The sequence below is a fragment of the Talpa europaea genome (assembly GCF_964194135.1).
Source record: "Talpa europaea genome assembly, chromosome: 4".
Taxonomy (NCBI): domain Eukaryota; kingdom Metazoa; phylum Chordata; class Mammalia; order Eulipotyphla; family Talpidae; genus Talpa; species Talpa europaea.
Genome location: NC_140070.1, coordinates 54338847 through 54351803, shown reverse-complemented (window position 1 = coordinate 54351803; position 12957 = coordinate 54338847). Strand labels below are relative to the sequence as shown.

At 40.3% G+C, this 12957-nt stretch overlaps 1 protein-coding gene across 1 annotated transcript in view; it reads left to right on the top strand.

Moving 5' to 3' along the window:
- The window catches only part of SLC9A9 (solute carrier family 9 member A9), a gene marked incomplete at both ends in the record, with an annotated part of 608321 nt that overhangs the window by 280393 nt on the left and 314971 nt on the right, over positions 1-12957 (top strand). Inside the window, 2 exons of the mRNA XM_084232807.1 lie at positions 6562-6685; positions 9652-9787. Of these exons, the coding sequence (XP_084088933.1) occupies positions 6562-6685; positions 9652-9787 (260 nt within the window). The remainder of the gene's footprint in view (positions 1-6561; positions 6686-9651; positions 9788-12957) is intronic.

Sequence of the window (12957 nt, the reverse complement as noted above, 5' to 3'; positions counted from 1 at the left end):
TTTCTGTGAGTAATTGCAAAGCAAAACATGTTAGCACTGGCAGTGAAGAATCACAGAAAATGTTACATACTGGGTGATCTCAAGAAAGATTATAAGAATCTCGAGACATGTGGCTCAGTAGGGTCCAGAATGGGAAGGTGGCCAGAGGCTGGTATTGGGGTTGTGATGGGGATATCATTTATAGAATGTTTCCAGACTTAGCACCTCATTGTCACTCTTAGCATCCTTGCAGTACCTTTTTCTCTTCTCCCTTTCAACCATCCTCACTCTGCCTGCTTCTCGCTCTCCTTTTTCACCACTAACATTTATTGAGAGTTTATGCTCCTCAAATTCTACACAAAGCAATTTCTATGATCAAATTATCCCTGATAGCCAGAGATCCCAGATCAGGGACCAGTCAAAATGTAAGAGACCTAAGTGATGACATCTCCCTTCTGTTTCAGCCAAGGTGTTGGTAGTTCATCTAATTTAAGATATTTGAGAACTAAGCCAAACTCTGTTTAAGAGGGAAAAAAAAAAAAGAGAAGGAGCAAGAAGAGGAAGAGGATGAAAGACACATTATTTGAAGAAGACTGATTTTATATAAGAAATGTTTGCCTAGTTCCTACCCCCTAGCTACCACTTGAAGTGCTTTACAAATGTTAATTCATTTTGTTCTCATAGCAACCTTATGTGATAGGTACTATTATTATCATCCTTACTCTATAGGAAACTGAGGTATATATAGTTTAAGTAACTTGCTCCGAATCACACCACCAGTACATGGCAGAGCTGAGATTTGCACCCAGATCTCAGATTCAAATTCTAAGCTCTTAACACTCCCAAAACTGCCAGGCAGCTCCTCGCAGAAGCATCATGACGACGAAAAGATGATTTGTTGAGAAACACTGTAGTCATGACTGTGTCTTTAAGTCTTAAATAATACACTAAACAACATGCTCCAATTTGTGTAGGTTTCATCAAAGGAATTTAGGTTTTTTCATCCATTTCATAGTTTTTGCAAAAAAGATAGTGTACCTATTTATTTCTGAGAACACATGCAATACACTATGATCACACTAGTTTTTGCTGAATAATCTGTTCTCAGAATGAGTCAATATCCTGGACTTATTTCCAATTTATGAGCTGAATATTTAAAACCCCACTATGTACCTCTGGTTATGTCATTTTCAAGGATATTGGTTCTATCCAACTCAAATATTCTTTCCCAGAAATATGGGGATTATAGATCCATCTTCAGGAGCTTATGCTACAAACAGTGGCTATTCAGAGTGGTGTCCCAAAGAAACACATGGATTAACCACACAGGATAGTAGAAAGTCCACTTCCTCTTTTCCTACTCTCTTCTCTGTGGTATTTGCATCCAATAAGGTTCAAGCATCTCTCTTGTGGCAGAAAAATATTCCTTTTAAGTCCAAAAGGCTGAAATTGCAGAACTTGGGCTTCCCTGGTGGCCTAGGGGTTAAGTCTCAGTGCTACCACTGCTACAGCCTGAGTGTGATCTCAGGCCAGGGAGCTAACCTACATGGCACAGCAGACCTGTCCTGTCTCACCTGCTGCTCCCCTCAGCAGTGTATTTCACTAAAATCTGCCTGTTCTGTTCCCCACTCTGTCTCTGGTGAATCCTCTCACGCCCCCACACCTCTGGCCTGTATCCCAGTTCTTCTCGCATGAATTTTTTTTTTTAATTTGCAAATTTGTATTTCTTCTTTTATTGATTGAAGCTGGAAAACCCCACACACAGGTGGGAAAAAAAAAATGATTGCTTCAGAAAAGCACCCTTGCCCAGCTGCTCTGTACTCCAGAGGCTGTGTTGCACCTGAAATGGTGCTCCTTCACCAGAAGGTAGAGCCTGGAGGAACAGCTTCTTAGAATCTTGGCAGTGGGGACAGATGTCACCTACTTCAGTTACAGGCCCCAGCTTTCTTGGCCATTTCTGCCCAGAAGCCTGAGGGCTCTGCTCGCAGTCCAGTCCCCACTACACCTGAGGAATGCGGCTCAGGCTCAGTCTCTGTGTCTGTGCTCCTCCCTGGGCAGACCCCTGCTCAGGCTGTTGAGGATGCTCCCTGCTTCCTTGAGCCACAGAGCCAAGAGCTGTCACAAAATGGGACAACTGGTTAGTGACATTCCTATGGCCATTTCCCTGGGGCACCTGCCCCCTGCACTTGCTCCCTAAGGACCCTCCAGTTCCTATGTGAAAGTCACTGGCCCCACTGCAGAAATCTCCAAACATGAGGTGCTGGGAAGGGAGCTACATCCCCTTTGCTTATAGCTGGAACTGAGGCTGGTGCAGTCACCACACTGCGCCTGTCTCTGTGAGGCTGGTGGAAGTTCCCAGCAGAATGTGGTTAATGACAGCGATGAGCATCAACATTCATTGTGAGCTGATGTACATAATAAACACTCATTGAATGGCCTCATAATCCATAATTATGCATATGTGTTGTAAGTGTACCTCGTCTCCTCTCACATTTCTGCAGGATAAGTACTATTATTATTTCTATTTTATAGATGATGACCTGAGCACGAGCTCGATGAAGCAACTTATTTAGGCCCTAGAACTCTTGAGGGTCAGTTCTTTGAGATTCAAGTTAATAGGCTCACTGTCACCCTCAGGCTTACACTGATGACAATGAACGTACATATCACGGGACTGCAGAGTCAACATCTAATAAAATATTTTGTAGGTGATGACTCATTTCAAGAGATGATCAGCTTTTGTGAGCCTTCTTTTTTCCTGCCATTTTCCCTGTTTTCCCTTTTACTTTCTAGTCATCCTGACTTGATTCCATCAACCTTTCTATAACTTCCCAGCATCACGCCGTTTTCTGGGCACACAAAGAGTGACAGGATATGGGCCAGACCCAGCAAACTTGAGGTGCAGGAGCCAGGTATGAAAGATTTTAGCCAAGAGTCCTGAGTCATCCTGCTAATGGATGAAAGAGGGGGTGCCTTGGACCCGGAGACAAACTTGGCTGTCGTCATTGTGTACAGGAAGGTGCTGCCCCAGTTCCTTTCAGGCATGAAATTAAAGATTCCAGTACCTAAACTGCTAGTGCCCGGACAGTCAGTGCAACATTCACTCTGCTCCCCTCACCTGGGTTCATGTTTCCTTTCCATAAGATACCCTTTTTGTTGAGAGAGAAAACAAGAAATCTACACTTTGAATTTAGGTGTATGATCTTACTTTCTCTATTCACCAGTTTATTTCTTATTAAAAATAAAAGGAAAGGAGGAAATATTATTGCTTGCCCTGTTTGCCTTTGCAGAGATGTTATAAAATCAATTAAGTTATAGTGAAGGCAAAAGAGGACCAAATTATGGAAACAGAAGGACTTTTGTAGATCCCTAACATGGAATTTAAAGCTCTGCGTGGTACTGCCTACCCACCTCGACCCCTGAACAGGTGCCCGCACACATGTTCTCTGTGTTGCGCCTCAAGTTACCCACTCCTTGCCCTTGTTATGTTCTTCCAATGCCGGGAGTGCCCTCTCCACATCCTCGTTCCTGACTTGCCGCCTTGCTTAAATGCCATCTAGCCTGTTCTAAAATAGTGCCCTTTCCTCATTTGCTCAATTAAATATCTATCTCTCACAAAACTACACTCAGCATCTGTGATTAGAACTAGCTGTCAGGGCCTCCTTGGTGGCGCAAGGGGTTAACTACAGTACTGTGAAGCTATCCGCAGCCTCTGCAGCACCAGTTCAATCCCCGGCTGAGTTCAAGCCTCAGCCAGCGAGGGAGCTAGCCACATGGCCCAGCAGACCTCTCCTGTCTCACCTGCTGCTCCCCTCAGTAGTGTATCTCAGTAGATCTGCCTGTTTTCCCCACTCTGTCTTTGGTGAATCCTCTCACCACTACCCCACATCTCTGGCCTGTACTCCAGTTCTTGCATGCATGCATAAATAAATAAATCTTTTTAAAAAAAAAGAGCGGGCCTCCCCATTGGCGCAGCTGTTGAGTGCTGTGTTGCGAGGCTGCCCGCAGCCTCTGCAGTGCCGGTTTGATCCCTGGCTGCTCCCCAGGCACCGGAGGAGGGTCCCACATGGCGCGCAGACCTCTCCTGCCGCCCGCTGCTCCCCTCAGCAGTGTACTTCGGTCCTTCTGCCTGCTCTGCTCCCCGCTCTGGCTCTGGTGGATTCTCTCGCCCTCCCGCGCTTCTGGCTGTATCCAGTGCTTGTATGAATAAATAAATAAATCTTAAAAAAAATAAAAAAATAGAAAAAAGAGCTAGCAGTCATCTATACTTAGGATTCTTTGCTTAGATATGCCCTGCAAATTTGAATAAAATGTTGAACCATATTCTGCTTCTCTTCTAATCTATTCCCTTCCCTGCTGGCCTCCAACATCCTACACTCAATGCATCAATTGGCACATAGTGGGGACCCAGCACATGCATTCTGGGTAATTTAAGGGGCATCGAATTCAATGGACACATCTCCATAGGTCTAGAGGAATTAAGCATTCCCTTCAGTTAAGTCAAATATCAGAGGTAGGGTATGAAGTTTGACTGTCATCTGTTGGGTGGGGATCAGTGCCCTGGAAAAGAACCTCTCCCCAAATGCAGACTGAGAACCAGTGCAATAACTCAGATGATTTTAGGTGATGCACAGTTAAATTTTCTTTTTTCTTTTCAAATTGAGTAATTATACTATCTCATATGTATTTAAAAAAGAAATATAATTAGACATCAAAATTATGATTTCATGAAAGTTCTTTAATAAAAGCTCTTGAGTTTGGATAAAAATGAGTTGACTTAAAGAAACACACTACCTATTAACAGTGGTACAGGCTATGGCCAGGTGATGTGATGATAGTGAGTTAAGTTGGGAAAACTTCAAGATAGAGAAAACAGTTTAGGGGAGGAGTGTGGAGGTGGAGTTGCTGGTGAAGAGGTGCCTGGTCAGATCAATAGGTAGTGGCTTCAAGAATTGACCAAATTATTTACAAAGCTGGGTTATTGCATGAAAAAAAAAACTTTATTTGAAAAGCAATACAAACAGAAGCTTTCTCATTGTTGTTTCTTTTTTGCAATGATGAAATATGCTCGTGAATGTCTCCTCACACATCCCTCAATCTTTGCAGCTATGGGCACCAAGTTTCATAACAGCCATGGGGTTTAATCCCTTTCCCAGAACTTTCATGTACAAAGGAGCAAATATGAGTTTACTTTTCCTTTTTCTGCAAAGCACAACACTTTACAAAAGGTAAAAAACTTCAAAGACAATCCTTTCCTTGCATACATTTCAGGGTTCCATTCGAGATCCACATTCATCTTCCTTATCCAATTACATGATCAAAGCAGAAGTGTTTGGCCTACTTTAGGGATTTTAAGACATCTAGGGAAAAAGCTAAGAACATTTGAAAGTACCTTTTTTTAAGCCACATATCTTCCTGTAGGAGCATTGGTATCCACACCCCCTACTCTTCTCTCTTAACTAGTTTCTAGATATAAAAGTTACGTCAGAAGGTTAACATGTTCAAATCATCCAAACCATAAAAGATGAATTTATGTCTCTTAAAATCCAACCTAATCTCCAGTCATTGTGTTTAGTGTTCTTGATACTCTCTGCACTGCTGTAAAGTCCCTTATAGAACTTATTGCAAAATTCTTGACTTTTCCTGATTAGTTTTAAAGAGCTCATATTAAAATAAAAACTGCAACAACAACAAGCAGCAACTGAAATGTGTCTTCATTAGTTGCCTCAAAGTTACCGGTTCTCATACATCTGTTCATTTTAATGCTACAATATGGAGTTCATGTTTTTCCTAAAATATGAACTCGTCCTTCATATTACCACTGAGGGATTTCAGGCCCTGATTTACAAAAAAACAGTAAAGATGATGTCCTCAAAAATATTTAAGTGAACAGACTGCCTATTGGAAGATTGATTTTTTTCTATGGAAATGAACATGTTGACAGTCACCAGAATTAGGGTATAAAAGATGACCTCGGGCAGCTGCTGCCATTTGTTTCAGTGGGAAAATGAGGGTTTTGTCTCTCCCTGGGGATTATTACCAGGACGCTCTGAACATGGTTTGGCTCTGTTTCTGAAGGGTTACACTGGAGACGAGCAATGTTTTGTGGTTTATGACAAGATCACAGCAGAATATTTTGTGCAGGCTATGATTTGTATTGCCCATTTGTGCACAGGCCATAAAAGTGCACTTTTTATCAGGAACATTTGTGAATATATAACAGCACTAAAGACATATGGCCACTAAATAATTCACAGTTATCTATCTCCTCAGCAGATTCCTTATACACCTACCATGTTTTAATGCCTAGTTTGCTCAGAAACAAAATTCTTTACAACCCTTCCGATATAAAAATGTTTACTGACTGGCAGCAATATATGGATACCATGGGATTGGGCTGTAAGTAAAGAGGAAGCTTTCTTCCTTTCCCTGTCTCATCTGTTCCTCCTGAACTCTTTCCAGCAACACCTAACTTTTAGGGGAGAAGGCACCCATGCCGAAAGTGGGTGCTAGCTCTGACCTCTGGCATTTGGATTATAAAATGGAAGTTATCGACTAATCCTCACCCTCTTCTCGTTTCAGCTCTATCTCCATTTACAGTCCCAAGGAGAACCCAAATGCATTTGATGCAGCGGCATTCTTCCAGTCCGTGGGAAATTTCCTGGGGATCTTCGCGGGCTCATTTGCAATGGGGTCTGCATATGCTGTTGTCACAGCACTGATATCCTTTGTCTGTTCATAGAAAACTGGGAAGTGTTACGAACTGTTAAAGTCCCTGGGATGTTTCTGAGTATGGGCAACCTCCAGGCCAGAAAATGACTACATTTTCTAATTCAAGTGTGATAAAATGTTGCTGGAGCCATTCTGGTTCTCAGTGTTTCTTAGGCCGTAATTGGTACCAGTGGCAGAAGGGACTAGGCTCTTTCCTTATCCAAAACTAGTTTTAGTATTACTGATACTGTCTGACCTAGGCTATCTAGAGTCTTAAAAAAATTACCAACTTGGAAAATAGGTAGACACATAGACATCAGGATTGGCTATACTAGGGTCAAGGGGAAGAACTGGAGATTCAAAGTCAAGAATGAGACAGGATTGATTGGGAGTGATAAACTGGATATTCTCTGCCTCCTTTTCATACTTGTGTCAATCACTAGCTCATGGCAGTGGCTAAGTCAAAGATGAATGTGGGTTTAAGTAAGTTTCCAAAGCTATTTTATAGAAGGGCACCAAAAAACAATGTAGAAATGACATGCTTGCCACATCGGGCAATGGTGTTTCTCATTCTCTCTTTTGTTTAGGGAGTATAGGGTGGGAGGACAGCTAGAGTTTCTAGAAGATTTGAGTCACAGAATGAGGTTGGTGTCATGGATTGATCACTCAGAGCATTCAGATGGACAAAAGTAAGTGGCAATTGAGGAAGAAAGCCAAAAGACCAATGCCAAGTGTGAGGGCTAAATGAAGGTCACCAAGAAGAGACTGAGCAAAGAATCCAAGGTCAAACATCTTGGGGAAAAGAGAGGGAACAGGATACAAGAAGCGTCATGGTCTCAGATAAAGAAAGCAAAATCTTTTTCTATTGGAGACTGGCCCAGAGATTCACTGAGTAGTTGCTAAAGAGTTAGGTTCTACTAAGATTTCAAAAATAATCAGAAAATGTTTAAAACATGGGTCTTGTCTTCAACTAGTCTTAGTCTTCAACTAAACATGGAAAGACAAGCTCTACAATCAGAGTTGGATAAAAAGTGAATTCCAAGACCATAGCCAATTTATTACAACTATAAAAATTCAAATGACACTGTGACTATAATAGTTCAATAGATGAGTTGCCAACCTTTTCTGGAAAATAATTTTAAAAGCAGCACAGCGTGCAGAGTGGGACTTGGATTTGCCTGAAAGGTAAGCTATAAGCTAAGGCTACACACTGAGAAGACAAGAATTCATTAAGATGTGGAGATGGGACTGATAGAACACTTGACACATGTGCTTGAGAAGACCAGAATGTCCAGACTGGTGAGCTGAGGGGACAGAGATGGGATCGAGTTGGCTTGTGGAGGTTTCTTCATTTTATGACATAAATGAAGAATTGGTATATAAGATGATTCAGAAAAGGAGAATGATTAGAATAGATGGAAAGTGTGATGATGAACTATGGGGGAAACATCAGGAAGGGGACCAGGTTTTAGAGGAAAGAATCTTGAGGACTTAATTATTGGTTTGTTATAAGAGACAAAGAATAGAAGAGAATAAAGGCCTCTTTATCCAAAGTATTGTCCTGGAAACTCTGGAGAATGTCGTCTTTATTGATAGAAATTAAATAAATTGAAAAAAGGGCTGATTTCTAACAAAAATAATGATCACTAATCTAAACAGTACCTGTAATATGTCAGGCCCTTTGCTGTTTGTTTTATATGAAATATCTCAGTTAATATTCACCATGATTTTATCATACGTAACTGTTTGTGTAAGCTGACACCATGAAATAGGCGCCCCTGCGGAACTGACTTCTAGAATCAATATATTCCTAACTACCAAATAATTCTGTATTTTTTATATTTTGTCCTTTCTAAGACTTTACAAAACATTTTTAATATGCTTCACCTCATTTTATTCTCCACACTCTAGGACTATGTATTCTTCTTATTGCCAGTTCACGTAGGATAGGAATTAGTCCCAGAAGGGTTAACATACTGCTCAGAAATCACATAGCCAGTGACTGATGGAGCTAACCCTAAGATGAAGATTTTCCAGCCCAGGAGTCATGGACTACTACTAAATAGTCATGGTCTGTTCTGGTTTTCTGTCTAACATCTCCTAATGTGAGGAATAAAAAATTCTAGAGGAATAAAAAATGCAACAAAATATCTACATCTACATCTATATATATGACTGCACATACAGCATATATATATATATTCAGTATACATAGATATATATATGTATACTGAATATATATATATGTATAGCATACACACACATATATACTATACAATTGCAAAGTAACCCTTTTGCATCAATCCTACATTCCTGATCATCTCTCTCCATAACACATCCGCTGCATGACTGGGATCACTATGCCTTTGTTCTATTTGCAATTTATAGACTATCAATCATCATCCCAGGTAAAATGAGCCATTGCCTGCCAAAGGGTATCTCGATTGACCTAGAAATAACATGTCTTTCCTTCATCCTACTTCTACCAAGAGGCCTAAGCAGTTGCCCTATCACTGAACATAAATTTCCTTCTGATCCAATTTCCATCTCTAGGAGAGCAGTTTCATCAAAGTCATCTGTCCACAGACTAGCACTCCCCAGGGAACAGCCGATGCTCTTATGGTACCCCCACCTCAGTCACTCTCTCCTTGCCTTTTCTTTCCCAGATCTGCTGCTGCCTCCTGAGGGGCACACCCCAAGTGTTGAAGCCCAGCCAAAGGATTTTGTACCCACAGTTAGTTGATATTATCTCTTAGTAAGACACATTTTTTTAATTTGAACAGAAGCTTGTGTTTATTCCAGCGTGCTCAGCCCCCCATGAAGCTCATGCTAGCCTTTGAAGTAGATCCCAGTGAGAGTTACAACCTCCCAGTCAGGTATGAAAATCAGTTCTCTTATTCTAGAAGTGTCACAACGCAGTTCATTTTTCTCAGTCAAGAAGGAAATTTATGTCCAAAGCAGTTGATGTTTTCCTTAACACATTTTTGTCACTTGACCAAATTTACCAAACTGTGTGAGTTCCCGATGCTGGAGACAGGCCTGTTTTTCCTCTTGTCTTGGAGTGCCTTCCTGTCTGCCGAGGCCGCCGGCCTAACAGGTCAGTGCTTCATCCAGCAAAAGAGCTGGATGTGTGAATAAGTGTGCGTGTCCCTGGGTGGACTCCACTCTGTTCCTGCAAGAGGTGAAATGGAGTCTCTAAATGTAGGTTTGTGCCTAAATTTGCCTCTCCTGGGCACCTGAGGGAGAAAAATAATGATAACACATGCATTTGGTACTCAACAACTTCACCGAAAGTCTCCAAAATGCCATTTCCTCTTCTCTCCTTGCTGGTTAGGAAAGGATGCTGAAATCTACAAAATACTGATTTATAGCAGTGATGGATGTCTTTACAAATGGAAATGTTGAAGGGACGCACGCTGCTTTGTATAAAGGGGTGGCCGCTTTCCATGGGCTGTTAAAAGCAAGAACTCATATAAGCGGTCTCCACAGGGGGTTGTGCAGCACACACATCAGTGTCCAAGGTCTTTGCATATGCTCCGTGGCAGGTCAGAAAACAAAGAGCTCTAATATGTAGGCTTTACAGCTTAATATCTCCAACTATAGAAGATCCATATATAGAGTCCTCTGAGGTGGAACAGTTGATAGAGAGAAGGGCATTCCCTAAGGTCCCAAGGGCCATGGATCTTACGATCTGAATTCAACAATTAGATTACTTTCCTGCAGCAGCCGGAGTTTGCGCTTGGATAGCTGCAATGATTGGGTGCTTTTCCATGTAGAAGAATCACTGTAGCTCTGAGCAAAATGTCAAAGCTATTTCTCTCTTTTGGCCTAGTTCTTGGCTTCTCCCAGGTTTCAATCCTTGGTCTCTTGCTGCTCACTACACCTTAATTGACATTCAAATGGTGGGAATCTCCCCGGAAATGTTAACTGGTAACAAGGCATGCCTCCCTGGGTGTTTGCATTTTTAAAGATGGTACTTTAAGTGTAAAGAATAATAAAAGTTGACATATATTGGAGTTATACCAAGAGCCAGGCGCTGACTAATTGCCTTTCACGGATATTCTCATTAACTTACAGAACAACTCAAAGTTAGAAACTATACCCAGCTTACTTGACCTGTAAGTGCTGGGGCTGGGATTTAAAAGTAGGAAATCTCAGGCATCAAGCATTGCTTCCTTGAATAAATTTCCATCTGTGGCTGATCAGGACAGAGTACGAAAATATGTGTGGCCCCAGAAGCCTGCCTGGTCCACTTGCTCTGAGACTGGTTTTGACTTCCTGTGAAACCCATGGCAAATGGTGTGTCATGCTCTGACAACTACCTAAGTTACTGCAGAGCTAGAGGGGCAGCTATTCCCACAGACTCTCGATATGTCTGTTGCTGCAAAGAAAACAGTGCTACTGGTTCTTATGCCACTATAATGAAGGCCATTACAAGACTCCGCCATACTGATCCATGGATCCAGATTATTCCAACGCAAGATCTATTATGTTCGTGTTTTACAATGTCAGAAGTTGCTCAATGTCTTATACATTCCAGAGAAAAAGATACCAGGATCCCTTAAATGAAATAATGTAGGCAAATAATTTACATCAGTCATTCACAAAATTTGGGTTCTCTTTACTCCATACCCCACATTCTATGTTCTATTTATGATTCACTTGATATTTTTCAGTCTACTCCGAACATTGTGATACACACACACACACACTCACCAATCTTTAAAAATTGTTCATTTTGTGTTTGAAAATTTTCTATTTTCTGGTACATTTCACTAAGGTCTCATTTTATTAACTACTTTAGAAATTATAGTGCCTTGTTTTGTATATTTTGAGGCACCTTCATTTAGTGGATAATATATTGATGAATGTTATCTTGTCCTCATCTATTGATCTCTTAATCATTATATAATATCCATCCTGTCTCTTGTTATATTTTATAGCTGAACATCTATTTTGTCAGATATAAGTATGACTACCCCCCAGCCCTTATTGAGTATCTTGTGCTTATAAGATTGTTGCCAACCATTTACTTTGAGACTATGCTTATTTTTGAAGGTCAGATGGGTCTCTTGGAAAAAAACAGAAAGTTGTTTTTTTAATCCAATCAGCCACCCTGTACCTTTTAATTTGTATTTTGGACCCATTTATGTTTAGGGTGATTATTGATTTATGAGGGCTTCTATTGTAATTTTTTCTTTAGTTTTTGAGTCTACTTGTTCAATTTTTTTTGTGAGTTTCCTTTCCTTTATTTTAGGTAGAAGAGTTCCTTGCAACACGGCTTATATAGGAGGTCTAGTGTTTGCAAACTCCTCAGTATTTGCTAGAAGTTCTTTATTTCTTCCTCATCTGAAAAGAAGTCTTGCAAGATATAGTATTACTGCTGGCAGTTTTTTATCCTTCAGTATTTTGAATATGCCATTCAAGTCTCTCATTGCCTATAGAGTCTGTGCTGAGAATTCTGATGGGTGTACTATTCTATGTACTACCTGCATTTTTCCTACCTGCCTTTAATATTCTTTATTTTAAACTCTTGGTGGTTTCACTATTGTGTGTCTTGATTTAAGTATCATTGCATTAGATAACTGGGTGTTCTTTTTAGGTTCATGGACCGGTATATTTATTTTCTTCACCAGATATGGGAAGTTTTTCCCTATTATTTATTTGAAAAGTTCTCTGTCCCTCTCTCTCCTTTCCCTTCTAGAATATCTGTTGTACTTATGTTGTCTTTCCTAATGGAGTCAGATAGTTCTGAGTGCTTCCTCATTTTCTTTTTACATCTTTTTCTCTTTTTTCTACTGTTTTCTAGTGTTTGTGCATTACTATCAAGGTCACTGATTTGACCCTTTATTTGGTCTAATCTGCATTCCTAGCTTACTCTCCTTTTCTTTATCTCATTTCTTGAGGATTTTACTTTCTGAATCTCTTAATATTATACACAAAAATTGAATTTCTACCTTTTGTTCACTTATTTTCCTTCTGAGCTCATTCATTTTTCTGAATTTCATTGTATCTCTTTGATGAGTTTTTCTGAATCCTCTTGTATGACTTTGACTTCGCTTTCTGAATTTTCTTCAATCTTTTTTTGTTTTCTTATTTAAGCATTTAAAATTTCTGATATGGAAATAAAGTTTTCCATGCATTTGTGGTTGACAAACATAAAAATAGACATTTTCAGCAATGCAATAATAAAAAGCAATTTCAACACCCCATTTATATAAATTGATTAACCAGACAAAACTATCAATAAGGAAAACAATAACCTTC